Raw genomic sequence first — 20,163 nt, 5'->3', positions numbered from 1 at the left:
GGGCCGGGAAGTGGGTCAACTGCGGCCCGCGGTGCTTGCCGGGAAATGTAGTCCCGGGGCGTGGCGACTCTGGCTTGCCGGTGGGGCTGCGCCTCTTTAGGCGCTCCTGAGGCCACGCCCCTTCCTCGCCACGCCCTCTCCCCGGGGCAGCGCGGGTTTCTTCTGTGGCTGTGCGGCCCCGCGGTGGTCCTCGGGGCGCCCCGCGGCGGGCTCCTTCACGCGGAAGCTCTCGGGCTGCGCTCCCTGTTGCATACTAACACGCGGAAGTTATCACGCCAAGTGCCAGCCCCAGCTACGCTTATGGTAGGGCTTCCTGGTCGTTTGGTTAAGAAATTGGCTCAAAGCAAGCCGTTCGGTCGGTCCGCTCCCTCGTCGCCCGTTTGCGGGGTTCTTCCGAGCCTCGACACCCCTGGACCGCAGTTTGCCGTCGCGCCTACCTTCCTTTCCCTGAGGGGCTCAATTGTTGATCGGTTTCCCCTCTGGAGACACTCTGTTTTTCTGTAAAGACTGACATTTGCAGTTTGTGGGCAGCGGTGGCGTGCGGAGGGGGGCTTCTTCCAATTTGTAGTTTAACTGTCTGAAATACTGTTAGTCAAGTCCCTTTCTCTGTAGTACACCTGCAAAAGTTTTAGATCTCCCAGTAATAAGTGCTCCTTTGTTCAATCTCATTTTTTCCATCTTTGCAGCAGTTTTCACTCAATTCACTTGAACAAGTATTTTATTGTCAGTAATATTCCGTGCCGGGAATATAAAGATAGATGTCACAGTTCTTGTCATCAAAAGGAAATTGACATACATGTAGAGTCCCCGAGTCCTAACGGCTACACTCAGACGGAACAAAGTCTCTTTTTCCTCCGCTGCTCAGCAGAATACACAGGAACCTCTCCCTTTCCACTTGTTGCGCTCCCAATTTCTCAGGCAATTGACCTTTACACCAAAAGCACACCAAAATCCTTTCCTTCTAACTGTCTCGCCAGTGTTTTTCCTCTGTGAGCTCCCTGATAACTATTATCACTATAAATTCACACTACACCAAGGGGAGAAAGGACAGTGCCCAGAGAACATTTAAGAAATGAAAATGAAATTAAGTAATTATTTAATTGTCACTGGAACAAGGAATTTGTAATCTTGTTTTGATCTGATGGTGTGGTGGGGGGAGATATAAGCTGTTGAGTGCCTCGAAAGGGAAGGGCATCATGTCCTGTCCTTTCACTGTTCTCGGATCTTCCCATGGCAACTTATGAAAAGGACAGGAAACACATTGTATCTGCTCTGGTTGCAAACAGCAATGGCAAAGCCCTCTTCTCTCAGTGACTGAATGCTTCTGCTTTGTGAATTCACTCTTTATTATCATAAAAAGTTGATCCAGGCCTGGCCAAATTCCTTGTGTCATAAATTATTTTGGCTCTTAAATGTCCTTTGAGATCCAGCTGATTATCTCTCTGGAGGCAGAGGCATCCGGATTTCTGAGTTTGAGGCCAGCCTGGTCTAAAGAGTGAGTTAGTTCCAGGACATCCAGGGCTGTCTCAAACACACACACACACACACACACACACACAATTATTTACTTATCTGTACATCTATTTATTTAATTTAATTAAAAACTGGTTGACTCTTATATCTATCAGAACCAAGGAAACACGAATAGAATTCTTTTTTCTTCCCTATTCTTTTGTTTTTATTTTTTGTCTTTTTGAGACAGGGTTTCTCTGTGTGGTCCTGCCTGTTTTGGAACTGGCTCTGTAGACCAGACTGGCCAGGAACTCGGAGATCCACCTGCCTCTGTCTCCCAAGTGGTGGGATGATAAAGCTCATGATAAAGACATGAGCTATTACTGCTTGGCTAAGAATGGATTTTTCATCTGAGGGATTTAAGTCCTTTTATAAGCTTTGATGTTAAAAATCTGTTTTTTTTCCTATAACAGAAGACATGTCAGACAAGACAATTGCATTAAATTGATTAAAAAAGACTATATAAAAATATACATAAAATATAGTTAAATATATGGATAGTCAGGGTCAGTCAATAAAGTGTTTGCCATATAAACATGAAAAACTGAGTTTAGATCCACAGCACACACATAAGAGCCAGGGCTGGCAGGCACCTGTAATTTCAGTACTGGGAATGATGGAGAATCTAGAAGTGGAGCATGGTGAATCCATGGACATAACTGACCAGCCAGTCTGGCCAAACTGATGAACTCTAGGTTCAGTGAGAGATTCCTGTCTCAAACAAAGAAAAAATAAAGACTAAAGTAAAATAAAGGTGGGGAGTAATCAAGAAATACTTGTAGATTTCACACAGGTAGATACTATCCACACATATTTCCCAAAAATGTAGATAGCCTGGACTATTATGAATGCATACTAGAGCATTATTTTAATTTATATTCAACTTTATTCTTCAATAGCTTCCTTGCTTTTGAGTACATATTTATAATCAAAATAGTACTGATACTCCATATCATGGAAATAACATTCACTAACTGAAAGATATTAAATTATAGTAAGATGGTATTATGAAACTTATTTTCACTTAAAACATCTACCCACCTCTGCCTCTCAAGTGCTGGGATCAAAGGCGTGTGCCACCATTGGCCAGACAATCCTCTCATTTTTTAAAAGATCGTTTTCTAACACAGAGTGTGTGTGTGTGTGTGTGTATGTATGTATTTATGAATGAGCGAGTACGCGTGCCTGTATGCACATACTTGTTGCTCATGCATGCAAGTCAGAGGATAACTTATGAAGTGGGTTCTCTCCTCTCAGCATGGAAGTCTCTGGGGTAGGACTCAGGGTGCGTCATACTTAGCACCTAGTGCCTCTACCTGTTGAACTTTCCCATTGGCCCAGTTCTCTTATTTTTTCATTAAAGCATAATATTTGTCCTACAAAATAACTGTGAGGTTGTATAGAAGAATAAATTTAAAACTTTGTATAGCATAGTACCTACCATATAGTATATACTGAATAATCATAGTTCTTTTTATAACACATTTCACAAGACTAACTGAAATTTAAACCACACACACACACACACACACACACACACACACTTAAGGCCTTGCTAAGTACCAGGGCTCTCATAATTAATTTCGCTTTTGCATTCTTCATCCCCAAACCAGGACTTCAGTAAGAGTTCAAATAATCCTAAAACCAACAAGATTAATGCTTAATCTAAGCTTTAAGCCTCAAACAAAACTGATGGTGTAGTTGATTGACTTCCCAATATTTTCATTATACGATAAAGCACAGTGACATGAAAAAGTTTCTTTTCTGAGCACACAGAGCAACTGTTGAGGTCTTGACTCATATCTGTACAAGCAGCTTAAGGTGAAAACAGGGCCTGCTAACAGGGTATTTGTATAATAGTATTTGTTATGTTCCGGTTATCTGTTTATGCTCCATAGGATCAAGATTACATGTCTATAAAATGACAATTCATCCTATTTTTTTCCTGTTTTTCATTACAAATGAATGCCTATTTTCCCCAAGCTGTACAAAATGACCAGTTATTTGAGTTTCAGAGAAAGGTTTCAAATTGAACTTGATGGCTCTTTCAGTGTTTTGAACAGAAAAGGGAAATTGCTTAGGTGGAAAGAAGCCTCCAAAAGGACAAAAAACACTTTGGGGAACAAGAACTTGCAGTAACCCATTGTTTATCCACCTCTGCTGCCATCTGTCCTGTCCCTCATCTCTGTCCCCTTTCCTTCCTGCCTGCCCTCTGTCAGGCAGCTTTTTCCTGTATCCAGCTTCCCTCAGACTCCGCAAATGCACGCCGAGATGTGTAGTATGGTAATGGCTGTGTTGTGGAAACACATAGTACACATTTAGAATAAAGGCATTCTGTCATCTGAAAATTTCCCTGGAATACAAAACTTAAATCTGCATCACAAACTTGTGATAGGATAGGGAAATAGCCTTTATTAGTTATTACTGTAATTACTATTATTTTGAGGGGAAATTTGAAGTTTGGAAATTGACTTATTTTAGCTTTAAAATTATCATTTGGGGCTGGAGAGATGGTTTAGCAATGAAGAGCACATACTACTAGTCTTCCAGAGGACCCTAGTTCATATTCCAGCACGCATGTCAGGAGTCTCAACCACCTGGATCCAACACCTCTGACCCTCTGTGGACACTTGGACGCACATGCACAGGCACAAACACATAATTAAAAATAATTTTAAATTAAATTAAAATTCATTTTATTTAATAAGTTTTACCTTAAATTTCATTTCTACTTTTTTTAGATAATCTATGGAAAGAATAATTAAAACAGCAGTGTGTTACAACAGTTATCATTTTGAGTCTTAGAAGACAAAGCAAACATACTGTCTGTTTTATTTTCCTAGCTAGTTGTCAATAATTCATGATTAAAGATCTGTCTGCCTCTCTCTCTCGTTGTTTTTGTTTTTCAAGATGGGGTTTCTCCAGGACAGGAGCCTATCACAGAGGGCCTCTGAAAGACTCTACCCAGCAGGGTATCAAAGAAGATGCTGAGACTCATAGCCAAACTTTGGGCAGAGTGCAGGGAATCTTATGAAAAAAGAGGGAGATAGAAAGACCTGGCAGGGACAGGAGGTCCACAAGGAGAGCAAAGGAACCAAAAAATCTAGGCCCAGGAGTCTTTTCTGAGACTGATACTCCAACCAAGGACCATGCATGGAGATAACCTAGACCCTTGCACAGATGTAGCACCTAACAGCTCACTGTCCAAGTTGGTTCCCTAGTGAGAGGAACAGGGACTGTCTCTGACATGAACTCAGTGGCTGGCTCTTTGACCACCCCCACCCCCTGAGGGAGGAGCAGCCTTGCCAGGCCACAGAGGAGGACATTGCAGCCAGTCCTGATGAGACCTGATAAGCTAGGGTCAGATGGAAGGGGAGGAGGACCTCCCCTATCGGTAGATTTGGAGAGGGGTAAGGGTGGGTGGGATTGGGAAGGAATGAGAGAGGGCAGGCGCTACAGCTGGGATACAAAGCGAATAAAATGTAATTAATGTAAAAAAAAATGGGGTTTCTCGGTATAGCCCAGGCTGTCTTAGAACTCTCTTGGCTCACAGAGATCCATCTGCCTCTGCCTCCAGAGTGCTGGGATTAAAGGCATGTGCCACCATTGCCCAACTGAAAAAGATCGTTTTTTTAGAATAACTTTTCATCTCCATTTAAAAATTTATTATCAAATTAAAATTAATTTTAATTTTGTCATCACAAAATTAAGCAAATAAATACTTCAAGGCTATAGCAAGATTACCTAAATCAATCTAAATATCAAACACAGAAAGCCTGAAAGGATTACACAGTCCTATAGCAAGCCTCCTCTTACAATATTAGTGGTAATCAACTTCAGAATTTACCTACACAAACAAATTGATCATATTCTTTTTTTTTTTCCTAAAAAGTAATCTTCTGTGTATGAGTGTATACCACCTGCATGTCCATAGAGGGTAGAAGAAAGTATCAGATCTCCCCAGAACTGAAGTTACAGATAGCTGTAAGCCACCATGTGGGTGCTGGGTACCAAACCTAGGTCCTCTGGAAGAGCAAGTACTCTTAACCACTGAGCCATCTCTCACGTTAATTTTTCTCCTTTCCTTCCTCAACTCCAGCCTTTACTTGATACCTCTTCTCTCTTTTTTAAAAAAGTCTTCCAGTAAGTGAAAGCTCTCCTCAAAGTGTGTGTGTGTGTGTGTGTGTGTGTGTGTGTGTGTGTGTGTGTGTAAGAACATTGGTAAGCTGGCAAATTCATTCTAAATATTCCTACCATCTGAACTGAGATGCACTCCTTTCCAGGCACAGCCACTCTCAGCAGAAAACACCCCATCTTCACTTACTCCCACCTCGTGTTCCTCAGACACACAGTAAGTCAGTGCTCAAAATAAGGCAGAAATAGTATATTTTTCTTTTGTACATTATTTTGTATAAAGATGCAAGAGAGAAAAACCAGGGCTTAATGCAAAGAAGATGATGATGAAGAAGAATGAATGAATGAATGAATGAATGAATGAAGCTGGAGCTTCCAGTTTCACATTTTTGCTTTAATTGTTGAAGCTTCTTGCTTTTCTTAGATTTCTCACAACAGAACTGAACCTAATTTGCATATGCTATATCGCTCTCGCTCCATTTATTCTGCAGCTCTCAATACACATACTGTTCAATACGTGTTAGTTACAAAACTTGCAAGAGCAGGACAGGAGCAGTTTGAACTGCTCACATGACTTTATAATAAGGAACATTACCAATATTGGTGTCCAAACGTCATTTGTATTCAATACATACAATTCATCTTAGGGGTGAAAGGCAATTTAAATATAGTTCTTAGTATAAGACAATAACCAAATTAATGCTGCAATATTTGTATAAGAAGGAATGAAGGAAGGAAGGAGGAAAGAAGGAAGGAAGGAAGGAAGGAAGTCACTTTATAGCTACTATTTACAGAACATTTACCCAGCAAAAAGAATACATTTCATAGGCATGGATTCCAGCCATCCCATGTCCCACCGAGTAAAGCAGTAATGTCATCTTTATCTGATAGTTAAGGATAGTGTGGCCACAGATACCAGCAAGAATAAAATAAGGAGGTAAAGTCAGAGGTCAGACTAAGCAGAGCCCTGCCAATCACAGTAAAGAACTGGTCACCAAGAGAAGAGTTCTCACCAGGATGTTAGATCTGCATTCATAAAGGTTACTTCATCTTGGTATTAGTAAAGATTTCTAAATTGTTTCCAAAGGGCCAAGCCTTATTCTGAGGTCCCTCTTAGGGTTTCTACCCTACCCAATCTATCAGAGCATAGCTATGTCGCTCTGTAAGTCTGAGGTACTCAGAAAATCATCACTTTTCCTTTACCTCATTTCAAAGCATGCTTCCCCTAACTCTTTGAGCTTCACTCTTTCACTGAAGGCTGCTTCTCTAACTTGCGGTTGCCTGCTGCCATGGCTGGCCTATGCTGGCTTAACTGTTTTTAGGCATGTCTTCCCCCTCCCCTCCCTCTTTTAGTTTTTTGTTTTATTTTGTTTTCTTCTCTCCTCCATTCTCCTTCTCTGGGCAGCTACTGGATTCATAGTTTGCCTGCCCAAGACAGTGTTTTTTTAAACTTTTTTCTTTCTTATTTTTTAGACAGAGTTTCTCTGTGTAGGCCAGGCTATCCTGGAATTCTCTGTAGACCAGGCTGGACTTGAACGCAGAGGTCCTCCTGCCTCTGCCTCTAGGGTGCTGGGATTAAAGGTGTGGCTTCTTCTTTTTAAGTTGAATAAAACTGTCCTCAAGCTTAAAAATAAACAAACAGAAAAACCAACAAAACAAAACTCATTGTTTGCTATAAAACTCAGTAATCTGTAGTAAAATTTAAATTGATTGAAAAGAATAAGTCCTAAGAAATTGGAAGAGTCTATAAAGTCAAATTAACACTATTCTTTAAGAGGTAAAAACTGGAAACAAAGTGCCTAATTATAGGATAATAGTTACAAGTAATGGTACATGGACTATAAAATGACATACAAACCCACTGGGGAGCTGAGTGATGGCTCAGCAGGTAAGGGCTCTGCTGTGGGAAGGAAGCTCAAATTCCCAGAAGCCACATAAAAAGCCAGGTGGGCTTGGTGGCCTGCTTGTAACCCAGCACCACATCGGATCCAACGCAGGGAATCCCTGGACTAGCCAGACTAACCTGACCAACTAGCCCGACTAGCAAGAGCAGGCCTTAAGGCCTGGGTTCCCGAGACCCTGCCTAAGATGGGCGATGAGCAAGGTTGCCACTCCACAACAACCTTGGGTCCTAGATGAATGTACACACATGTGCACCCACACATGTAAATAAACAAACATACAGGTACCTACGTACACTATACACACAAACATACGCAAACAAAAACTGCTGGAGTTATAGCTCAGTGGCAGACAGCTTGCCTTAGCATTTGCCAAGCCCAGAGTTAAAGAAAAAAAAATCATAAAGTTTTCCATATTATTAGAGTAATATAACATGAGAATGCTTATAAAATAAATAGAGAAAAACAAATTAAAACATCTGCCATATAGTTATTATAACATAGGGAAATTACGTGCAAATATCAACATGGATTTTTTTTGGGGGGGAGTAGTGAGTTGAAAGAATTTCCCCAAATGTCAATGAATGCAAATTTCATTATAATTGATTATTTTACAATAAAACAGAAACTCAACTTTCTTTTTTCCTCTGACATTTCTTTATACTCATTAGACAAGAATAAAGGCCCTTTTTGGTTTCACAAATGAGACGAGAGGCATTTCCCTGTGTAATTAGAAATGAATTAGAAAGAAGGACGAGATTTAACAACCAAATCATTAATCAAAGTTATAAAAACCATGGATTTCTTGAATAGGACTGAGGGTGTATGGGAACAGTGAGTTGTGGTGGGGTATACCTGTAATTCAAGCATACAAGGGCTGAGGCAGGAGGGTTGTTGATGTTTGAGGTCAGCTTGGACTATATCGTAAATTGGAGACCAGCCTGGGCTACAAGGTAAAAATCTGTCTCTAAAAGCTCTTCTTTTCTTTTTCCACTTTTAAAATTATCTTTGTTCGTTCTTTGAGAGTTCTAAACAATGTGTTTTGGCCACATTCACTACTACCACCCTTTTCCCAACTCTTTCTAAATCCACTCTTCCCTACTCGCCCATCTTTGTTTCCTATACAAACAATTCTCTTAAATAAATTGAAAATAAAAGGCCTGAATGGTGGTGGCACACATTTTAACCCCAGCACTCAGAGGCAGAGACAGGTTGACCTCTGTGAGGTCGAGGCCAGCTTGGTCTACAGAGAGTTCCAGGACAGCCCAGCTACACAGAGAAACCCTGTCTTGAGAAGGGAAAATAGAAAAGGGAATAAAAAAATAAGAAGGGAAAAGAAAAAGAAATAAAGTGGTAGATGCTTCATAGGGATGTAGATTAGTGGTGGGGAACTTGAATGTGTTAGGCCCTGGGTCCATCCCCAGTATAGCTATTCATATATATGCATATAATATGTATGTATGTGTACATATTTATATAGTAGGGAAAGTGTGAAGACAAGTACGTATGCATGAGACTCACTGCCGCTTGTGCATGCACGCTCTTTATCACCAGCTCAGGGTAATTTCCTTAAATTATGGTTGAGACATGACTGCAAAGTCCATAATTAATAATTTCATAAGACTTTAGGTATGAGGGAACCAGAAATGGTACAATGATATGTGATGATTAAGTTGGGTTTTAAAAAGAACTCATTTGATGGAAAGTATTGAACAATAAATTTATTTATAGCTATTCTCTGACCATTTTTGGCATCAACCTAAAAATTCTAATTACCAATGAAGAAACTATGAGGAATAGGAATGTTATAATTAAGTATGTTTTGAAATTTGGGCTAATTATACCTGTCATTAACCATTATTCGAACAGATCTAGAGAAGCAGTACAGTGCCTATCACACAACATGTGTGTGTCAACATGTGTGTGCTTGTGGGTGTGCATGAGTGTGTATGGGTGTTCAGGCATGTGTGACCTCCTGCCTCAGCTCCTTAGGCGTGGATCACAGGCACACATTGCCAAGCCTGACTCTTTAAGTGGGATCTGAATTCGGCTTCTGTATTGCAGACAACCACTTTACTCACATGGCTTACATCTCTGAAGCCAGGGGGCTCTTAACAGCGCTAATGTGCCATAATTAAACTTCTGCACTATCTCATATTTAATATACACATAATATATACTATCATTTATATACATGTAGAAACTGCTTATCAGACTAAATACTACCTTCTATGCGATGCTTGTTCCCACAGCTGTGTGGAAGGCTCTTTACTGAGCCATCTTGTCTGAGCCATCCCCTATCCCTCTTTTTTTGTTGTTGTTTTTTTGTTTTGTTTTGGCTTTGGTTTTTCAAGTAGCTCTGGCTGTCCCAGAACTCACTCTATAGGCCAAGTTGGCCTCAAACTCAGAGATCCACCTGCTCTGTCTCCTGAGTGCTGGTAGTAAAGGCATGGGCCACCATTGTCTGGCTAATTCTTTAAGGAGATTTTAATTTATAGCTACAGAAAAGTAATGTCTGTCAAAAGCTTAGAAGAAGTTAGGGTATGTATAAGAGTATACTAACAGAGAAAGAAGGAAGGAGGATGGGAAAATGCATGGCATGTCCTATTCTGAAAAGCCAGGGAGGTACATACAACAGCAAAAATAGCCAGGGTACAAACAAGGATCTACATAAATAGATGAACTGAAGGGGTCATGTGAACACATGCACGTGTACAAAAGTGATATTAAAAGAGTTTGGCAAGTTTTAAAAAAGTTAAAGACAACGTTTTTACTTAAGCCAGTAATTCCACTACTGGCTAGATCTGATGGGATGTTAAAATACATGTTTGTGATGCATGCCCATACTCCTGGCACTCAGAAGGATAAGGCAGAAGGATCCCAAGTTAGGGGCCAGCCTGTATATAAAATGAGACCGTCCCAAAAATATGTTCACAGAAAAACCTGTTCATAACTGTTCAGAGCATCAGGACTTACAAGATTTCACAAGAGTGAAAAGGTGGAAACAGCCTGAATGTCCTTCAGGTGATGAATGGATAAAGGAAATGCATACATACAGTAGAATAATATTCAGCCATTAAAAAGAATGACACGATTCATGCTACAGTATGGATGAACCTTGAAATATAAGAGTCAAGAAACTAGTGATGAAAGAACACATGGCTCCATATGATAAATGCCCACAGTATGAAAATGTAGAAAGCAGATCTGAGGTAGCAGCCTACGACTGGAGGGAGGGGAGGGGACTGAGATAAAGGGCTCTAGCTCTGAAGTAATGGAAATGCCTATCTGTGGTGAGGATTTCTGTCACTATCCTAAATGCCATGAAATTATACACTTGATTTTCTCAGGAGTAGAGGCTGAGCCCAGGGCCTTGCACATGCTAGGAAAGTTATCCACCACTGAAAACATCCCAGCCTGACTCGGACACTTACAATCACTGAACTGACATGACACAGAGGATAAGAGGATTAATAACTAAGAGGATTTTACCAAAAAAAAAAAAAAAAAAGCAAGGAGAAAATATTGGAAATCCAAGTCTGAAATTAAACTCAACCCTGTAGAAAGAAAAGCCAATCAGAAAACCAACGAGATTAAACTTCTCTGAAAAAGGCCACAAGAAAAAAAAAAAAAAGAAAGAAAACCAATGAGACAAAGTACTTTTCTGAGGCATCCAAAAGACCAAGACGGGCTGATAGGTATAGGTAGGAGAGGGAATACTTCAAATAGCCTTACGTATTTGAAATGGTCAGAAAAGTCATGTCCTTGTTGATAAAACTACATTGTCTGGCAAAACTGGCGATTAAACTCTGCTGACTACTGTGTCAAGCATTCATGGAACCAGTAACCTGTTTTGCATGGCAAATTCCCATTGCAGGGGAGACCTACCTGTAATTCTCTCCCCGTGTGCCCTCAAACATGTAGCTTGATGCCTTATCCACAGCAGGTCCCAATAAATATTTGATGAATGAAACTAACTACCACAGTTGGAACCTGAGGCTCTATAATTACACAAAGTATTAAGCATAAAGGATAAATTTTAGCCATTAAAAATAAGTAAAAGAGCAGGTCACATTAGAAACACTTTAGTGGATCTTTCGATGAAAATTTCAATTCACTTAACAACAGAGAGATACACAAACCACAATTTAAGCATTTAATGTGAAAGTTAAAGGCCTATCAGAAAGATAAAGATATCTGATGAAATGGTTAGAAAATGTGATTTTATTCATATTATACTTTTCATAAAACAAAGATATGTCTGTGACTTGAATTACTTCAAATTTTACAGACTGCTTGCTTTTCAATTAACTTTTCATGAGAAATGTTAAAGTTTGACCATTTTTTTCTGATAATATCCAAAGGCTGCCCAACTACGTGATACAATTATATTCTTAGCATTTAAATTTAAAAGACCATGGCTTGGAGATTAAAAAAATAAGTTAATTAGGGTCTAGGGGCATATGTCAGAATACAGTACATGCTTACAATGAGCAAGGCTCTGGATCCAATCACCAATACCAAAAACAAAACCCAAACAATTAACAACAACAAAATCAACAAAAGAGAAATATCATTAGGACAAAAATGAAAATATATTTACCACATGATTTTTAAACTCAGTAAGAGGTATAAATAACTATTTCACTTAATCAGCTTCCAAGCATTATAATTCCAATATACAAATAAAACAATCCATAATCCTGAATAACACAGGGGTTGTCACTAGTTACATGAAGTATAAATACAAAAAAGTGGAAGCACACACTAAAAAAAGCTTGTTTTTAGCTTAATTGTTGGTGCAGAATGAGTGGCAGGGGCTGGCTGCTTGGCAGCTGCTTTAGCTTTGCTCGCCTGGCTTGCTCGAACAGCAGTTTCTAGGCGCACTTTCAGTTCAGGAGCAGCCCCCATTACCGTCTTGAAAGCATGTGGGTAAAGAGGTCCAATATGCATTAAGTTCTGGAGTGCAAACTCATGAAGATCTTTGGAGATAGAACTTGCTGAGGCAAAAGAATTTTCATCCAGCAGGTAAGAGATCAAAGTGGGCACTAAAAGAGCAAGTAACTGGACTCCTGTAACAGAGGACAGCAAGGATTGGCCTGATGGGAGAGAAGGTGGCTTGACATTTTTAATAGTAACAATATATTACATTGTAAGTAACAGTATTATGTGTGTTCTTATTTAATTACAGCTTAATAGCAAACAAGGCTCCAGCCACGTCCCTGAACTCTAATTCAAAGAATAAAGGTATAAAACATCAGTACTACTGAAAAGCCATAATTTCCATCCTCAAATTAGTTCAATTTTCAGTATAAATAAGATGTGCCAATAAAAACATGGTTTTACTTGAATTGTAAATGTTTTACATTACAGAAAGACTCTTAAGAAACAGAATAAGCAGTTGTATTTTCTTAACTTAAAATTTAAGACTACATGCCATGCAAAACTAAATGCAGGGTGGGCGGGGGGGGAGGTGTAGCTCAGCAATAAGCCTCAATGCACAGGGGTAAAAATGGTAAAAATCACTTGTTAACAAATAGGATTACCTACACTAGGAGGTACGAACAAACAAATAAACAACGAATTAACGAGTGACTCATGTTAATCTGACAGCAGTATCTTTTAGATATAGTTAAGTGACTATAAGAGGTAAACCTTTAGGCTTTGAATTATCATTTACTTTTCTCATCTCTTTGCAAATGTGCTCTCTTTTAATGAAAAGGTTTCCCAGGAAATTGTAAAGATAGTAGAGAACTATGAAAAGCTATTGTATGACTGGAGATATAGCTTAGTGACAGATCAGGTGCTTAGCATGCATGAAGACATGGGCTCAATCTCCAGCAGGGATAAAATGAAGTAATGTTAAAACAGAGACAGTGAGGAAGAGAGACTTTTCAGAGGAAACTGTTACAGGAAGCAACAAATTAATGTGTAGGTTATGTGAGTACAAACTACGATGCAATTCTATTTGTATCTTTATTTTATTAACTATAAACTTTATAAAATGGGACTTAACCTTATTCACTTTGTAATGTTAAGACTGCTCTTACTGTTCCTCAGTATTTAAGTTACTTTGGAACTGTCTTGACTTTTTATTCTTTCACAGATGCCCAAATTTAGAATTAAGCATAACTTGAAGACAGAGATGAGACCCCACCCCCACCCATGCTTATCATGGAGCCCAGGGCTTGCAAGCCCAGGGCAGCCCTGGGCCATCGAGTTCCTCCCCAGCTCAGGGAAGAGAGTCTAAAGAATCAGAAGCAGTTTAATGTTCAATCATAAGGTATTTGTCGAAAATTTTAGCCTTTCCACAATTAAAAATCAGATTTTTGTATGTGTTTATTAACTATACACAAAGCTGCATATATTTCTGGTTAAATAAATGCATTTTGTAGTTTTTATGAAACAAAAAAGTAAAGTATCAAATCCATGAGCTTCCACTTCATGGTTATGTAATTCATATTTTGAAAATTCTATTAGATATCTGTATTGTTCCTAGTTCTTAAAAGTACATTCCTAGAACATTAAAAACAAAATCAATGTGTTAAAATGCCCCCAGCAATTCATTCTGACTTCTCACTCATAAAAAATAAATATAAATAAACCCAATACAGTATGTTAGTAACATGAGCAAATACATTATGTATTCAGACTGTAATTGCTTCTTGGGAAACTCACTGTTGCAAAGCCTGTGTTTAACATTCAGATTCATAAATAATACAGGTCTTCATTTTAGACTAGTGGCTTTTAATAAGAAACACTTACTGTTTTGTTCTTCGCCAAGAGCAACCAATGTCTCAAGAACTTTCACTCCTTCCTGCACAGCCGAGAGTTCCGTGCTGCTGGCTGGTCTGTTTCTTTCCACAGCTTTTAGCTTTTCAACCACTAGTGGAGCTAATGAATGGATGTAGGGAGTGGAAAGGGCACGATTGGAATGCTGGAAGAGTGAGAGGAGAAGCTGGTAGCATTTGGCTTGAACCTAGGTTAAGAGAGAGAGTTTCTCAATCAATGCATATGGCGGATCATAATCACATTGTACCCCAACAGCTACTTAAGAGAACAGTGGAATTTAACGCTAACTAAATAAGACTGGAGATTAAAGAAAGTCTTATACCAAAATCATCATGCTTATATAACAAATATTTCTACCAGAAACTAAGAAGTCTGATTTCTTTTCAATTCTGGCTTTAATGTATAATTGTCTCTGTAATTTTAATCCAGGGTAGTAAGTAGAACTAACAAAGGACTGGCCTGAAATAAAGCTACAAAAGTACACTATTTAGTGGAAACAACTGTTTAAATTAATTTCTAGGCCTAGAAAGGAAACTCCCATCGGCTCTATTTAGATTAAAAAACTTTATATTAACTGTTTTTGTTGTTGTTATTTTGGTTGTTTTGTTTCGTTTTTGAGGCAAATTCTTACTATATAACTCTAGCTAGCCTGGAACTCACTATGTAGACCAGGCTAGTTTCAAACTTGTAGAGGCAGGCTTTCCTCTGCTCCTAAGTGCTAGGATTAAAGGCATGTGTCACCATGCCCACCCTCAGTATTAACAATTTATTAAGAAGGGAAAAGTCAAGTGGGGTGCTCATCAATTGTGGACAAAAGTGGAGCACACTTACTTCAGTGCTTTGTTAGAAAATAAATTTCCAAATTTCTCTGGAAATAGAAAACTGTGGAGAACATTTTAAGAATACAGGTCTCCAGCTACAAGTCTGAAGCCTTTACGAATGCTCAGCTGGAGGTCTGGAATACTCTTTACTGGTGTTCTTTTCCTGGTGTGCAGCATGCTTGGGAAGCCTTAAGTTGGAGTTTGACAAAATAAACTAATAAGACGTGTTCATTAAAAGATGCAATGACAGTGCCACACACCTGTAATCCCAGCACTCCAGAGGCAGAAGCAGTCAGATCTCTGTGAGTTCAAGGCCAGCCTGATCTATAGAGTCAGTTCCAGGACAGCCAGGGATACACAAAGAAATTCTGTCTCAAAAGCAAACAAATAAACAAAACAAAATAAACAAAAAACAAAACCACCACCACCACAACAACAACAAAAAAACCCAACTAAACAAAAAGATGCCATAATGTAAATTTATCCTTTAACATCCTTGGTATCACTGAAATAAATACTGAAAAACAAAACCCATGTGACGTCTCTAACAATTAGGGCAGGTCAGTAAAATGTTTCACCCATTGGAGAATCTCGGGCTATGGGAGTATCTATATATGTCACTCTTGGTGTCACTGTATTTAACAGTGTTCCTTAACAGTTTCTCCATTGAAAAGCCATTGCAGAGGCTGAGCAGACTGTTAGTCAGGTAAGAATGCTGGTGGTGGCATACCAAGTACCTGAACACACACAAACATCACACATATGCACACAATAACAAATAAACAAGATTTTTAAAATGAAGCTGTACTGTAAACATCTAAGTTTTTGTTGCAGTCATCATCACATCTTAGTGAGTGAATCTGAAAATTCTTGACAGAGTAGGCTGCTGGAGGGTAACTCACCCACGGGTCACATGAATTCAGAGCGCTTTTAAATCTGTTCATGCAACCGTTCTGTAGGGACTGCACTCCTATTATCTCCCGGCTGGCAGACCACAGAAAGAGCGCGATGGCTGTCAGCGTGCTCACTTCATCAGGTGCAGGCATGGAATCATCTAGGAAACAAAAAGGCAAGCAAGGCCGGGAGACGTGGGGATTAAGAGGTGAGCAGCACTCTCTCAATGTTTATAACAGTCTTTCTCATCATCAGAAATGCAGATTACAAAATTTGCACTGTAGTAGGAATAAATGCTTCAGGCACACTTTTAAATGGATGTGTTAAAAGTTTGACAGGAAGCAGACAATTTAAGATAGTCTCAAAGAATCTCTCTGCAGGTCACTTGATTATTATAGAAAGAAGAAATGCAGCATTATAATATGGAATTATGACAGGTGCCATCTTGACAAGGTAATTAAAGTTAAGATTTGGCATGGTGGTGCATATCTGTAATCACAGCACATGGAGGTAGAGGCAGCCTGGGCTACAGAGTGACATCAAGCCATTTACTTTGGGCTACAAAGCACAACTTTGTCTTAAAAAGCAAAAACCAGGAGTTTGTTTGTTTGGATTTTTTTTTTTTTTTTTTTTTGGTTTTTTTGAGGAAAGGTCAAAAAACTTTTGGCTGGCTGTTCTGAAACTCATTATGTGGACCAGACTGGCCTTGAATTCACGGAGGTACACTTGACTCTGCCTCCTGAGTACTTGGACTAAAGGTATGAAGGTATGTGCCACCAAGCCTGGCCGAGAGGTTCTTGATGTAGGACAAAGTGATATTATATGATGTCTTACATGATTATCTGAGAAAGATATACATTACTTGTGTAATACTCCTGCCCCAAAGGCATAAACTAAATGTACAAAAAGGAGGGAAAAATTAGCCAATTATAAGCTAAGTAACATTCTATAAAATAGACTGCCTGTAGTCTTCAAAAACATGAATGTGCTGGGCTGCACACATGTAATCGAGAATTGGAGGGGGAGGGGCCAGAGGCAGAAGGATCATAATCAATCCAAGGCCAACCTAGAGTAGCTCTGTCAAGAAAAACAACACACCAAACCTACCAACCAACAAACCAAACAAACAAATAAACAAATAACTATGAACATCATAAAAGGTAAAAGCTATGGAAATGACCCAGACTAACAGAGGCTAAAGCAACATGACAATGATGCAAAGAAAAAGTAATTATTAAGACAACTTCTGAAATCTGCATATGAACAACAAAAGACTGCATCAATGATAAATTCCTACGTTAGGTAATTCCTTTGTGGGTGTTTAAGGAATGACTTTATTCTCAGGATATCTATGAAGTATTTAGGAATAAAACATCACAAAGATGTCAACATATTGTCAAATGGTTCTGTAAAGTTAATTAAGGTGAGTAACAATAATGACATGAATTTTACAGGGTTCTATAGCATGTGAGGCAGTAGGAGTCCACATATCTATGTTTTAATATCTTATTAAAGTTTGAAGTTTATTGCAAAATCAAAGGTTCTAAAAATGAAAAAAAAAGTATTGAAATAATTTTAAAGGGATTCATTGCTCCCATGAAGATTTCCTTGTGTGAGCATAAATACATACACACAGTTTTTAAGTATAAGACCTCAATTCCTTAAATAAGAAACATTTCTAGGCTAGACATCTGTATGATACGACTTCTCTTGCTTAAGTTAAGCAGGGGCCCTGCCCCCTTTGCTTTATGAACACCATAAAAATATCCTCACATCCTTTCCCCATCACCTCATTACTTATGCCTGGAACCTGATATGTAGCTCAAGGTAGACAAGAATGTCACAGTGATCTCGTCTTCACCTTCTAAGGGCTGGGATTACAGAAATAAGCCCAGCTGTGAAAAAAGTTTCAAAAAGAACAGTGGGGCAAACCTTTCCTTATTATTCTGTTTTTTAGAGCTATCACATTTTCTAAGAAAGAAGGAAGGAAGGAAGGAAGGAAGGAAGGAAGGAAGGAAGGAAGGAAGGAAGGAAGGAAATTGAAGAGGGAAAAAGTTAAGCACAGAAGAAAAGTGGGCAAAACCCATGAATAAGTACTTCCCCGACTTAAACACAAACATAAAATGCTTATATTCACCAAGACAATGATAATGCAAATTAAAAGTGTATGATAGTCTTTTATCCATCATATAACAGCACTCGTGAAGATGCATGGAAATGGGCTTACTAGAGGTTGCTGATGCAAACATAAGTTCTTAAAGCCACAGTGGAGAGCAACTTGGCATCATCTGATGAAATTGGGGTTATAATGTGTATTTTCAGTTCTATGTATGTGCCATAAAAATACATGAGGAATTTTAAGGATGTTCATCACAAACTAAAAATCATAAAAAATGTCCACTGACAGGAGAATAACTGGCAAGTTGAAAAAATAAAAGAATAAGATTTTACTTATATAAATGTACTTAAGTAAATTAAAAACATAAATAAATGCCATATATTATTCATAGTTACTCATCTCACTAAATATAACACAGCTACATACCCAGACAACTACACTTATTAACTGATACATATTAAGTTAGAAATTACTTATTTGTATATAATGTCATAGAATCAAATATTTCAATATCAAGATCGTAGTTATATTTGGGGATGTGTTGGAATAGTCATAAGTATTTTTGTCTCCTATTTTATTACTTTTTCTTTGGAGATAGGGTCTCAATGTATTTGCCCTGGGTGGCCTCAAACTCATTATGTAAACTTTGGTGGCCTTGAACTCACAGAGACCCACCTGCCCTGCCTCTGGTAAGGTAGAAGGCATGTTCTACCATGCTCAGTTCCTATTTTGTTATTTTTATTGGAAAACATAGCCAGACATCGTGGTATATTTCTGTATATTTCTGTAATCCCAGGAATCTAGAGGCTGAGTTTGAAGTTAGTCTGGGCTACATGACAGGGCTCTGCTTCAAAAACAACAACAGCAACAACAAAAAGGAGGAGGAGAGATAAAGGGGGAAAAAGAGGGTAGAAAGAGCAAAAAAGAGAGGGGGACAAAAGAAAAAACTTGAAATAAACATATGCATATCAATACACGCAGTCTCTTTTTTTAACCTGCTAGCATGCATATAAGCACTAAGAAAAGGAATTTTTAGAGCTTACTGTTGAGGAAAAAGCAGTTATATTTCAACCTGAAGATGTAATAGAACACCTCTCTTGGGTTGCTATAGTGTTGTAAAGCAGTCTTCTGACACAGTTATCCAAGTAATAATTTATTAAGAAAAAGATGTCTTATGAGAAGAAATTTTTGAAAACTTGGACAGGCTACCTGGTTGAGAATATTCCAGAATGCAGGCAAGAGTGCTCCTGATTAGGGCTGTCCACTGTTTCTGAGTTTCCTCAGTTTTGGCCATTGAAAGTGTCACGATACTTTTTATACCCTGAAGAGCTGCACTAACCGGAGGAGGGACCTGGTTGTCTGCAGACTTTATAGCTGTGTCTTTCAATATCCTTGCAATTAAGAACAGAATTGTGGGCAGGATTGTCATACATCCTGAAATAAAAACAAATCAGGTTATTTTGGAAAGCCTTCAGTTCCCACATGATAGCTGTTTCCATCACATAAACATAGACACATACACAGAGGAATGCACGCACACCACAGACATAATTTTTAAACAGTTGATTGTGTTCTCCTTTCCTCAGAGGAGGGCTCATCATTTTGCACAGGCAGGTTCCACACTCCTGGGATCAAGCAATCATGCATCAGCATCACCATGCCTGGCCAACTGTAATTTAATATTATTTCTTTCCTTGATTTTATTCAAATTCACTGTATTAATATCATTATAAATCATTGTTTGAAAAATATAAGAAAGTAGTACATTGTTTTTAAAACAGAAGTGGTATTTTCTTTTTTGTTCTAACTGAATCATTACTTCCAACGTTACCTATTTAATATTGCCCTTCATAGTGGGAATGAGAATAGAGGGCATGAAAACAACAGAACAGTAACTCCATACTTTGAGTGGCCTGGTGAAGCATACAATAATTCTAAGATATGTAGTCAACCTTTCAGTTCCCTGGAAGAATTTTGGGGGCCACTCATA

General features: G+C 38.7%; 1 protein-coding gene across 1 annotated transcript in view; it reads right to left on the bottom strand.

The window, feature by feature from the left end:
- Positions 1–11,751: 11,751 nt before the first annotated feature.
- Positions 11,752–20,163, bottom strand: part of Heatr5b (HEAT repeat containing 5B) — an 80,914-nt gene continuing 72,502 nt past the window's right edge. Inside the window, exons 33-36 of the mRNA XM_060364227.1 lie at positions 19,383–19,607; positions 16,063–16,214; positions 14,313–14,526; positions 11,752–12,619 (exon numbers count right to left, since the gene is read on the bottom strand). Of these exons, the coding sequence (XP_060220210.1) occupies positions 12,315–12,619; positions 14,313–14,526; positions 16,063–16,214; positions 19,383–19,607 (896 nt within the window). The 3' untranslated portion in view covers positions 11,752–12,314. The remainder of the gene's footprint in view (positions 12,620–14,312; positions 14,527–16,062; positions 16,215–19,382; positions 19,608–20,163) is intronic.

The sequence above is a fragment of the Meriones unguiculatus genome, chromosome 1 (assembly GCF_030254825.1).
Source record: "Meriones unguiculatus strain TT.TT164.6M chromosome 1, Bangor_MerUng_6.1, whole genome shotgun sequence".
NCBI classification, from domain to species: Eukaryota; Metazoa; Chordata; class Mammalia; order Rodentia; family Muridae; genus Meriones; species Meriones unguiculatus.
This window is presented reverse-complemented; position numbering and strand designations above follow the sequence as displayed.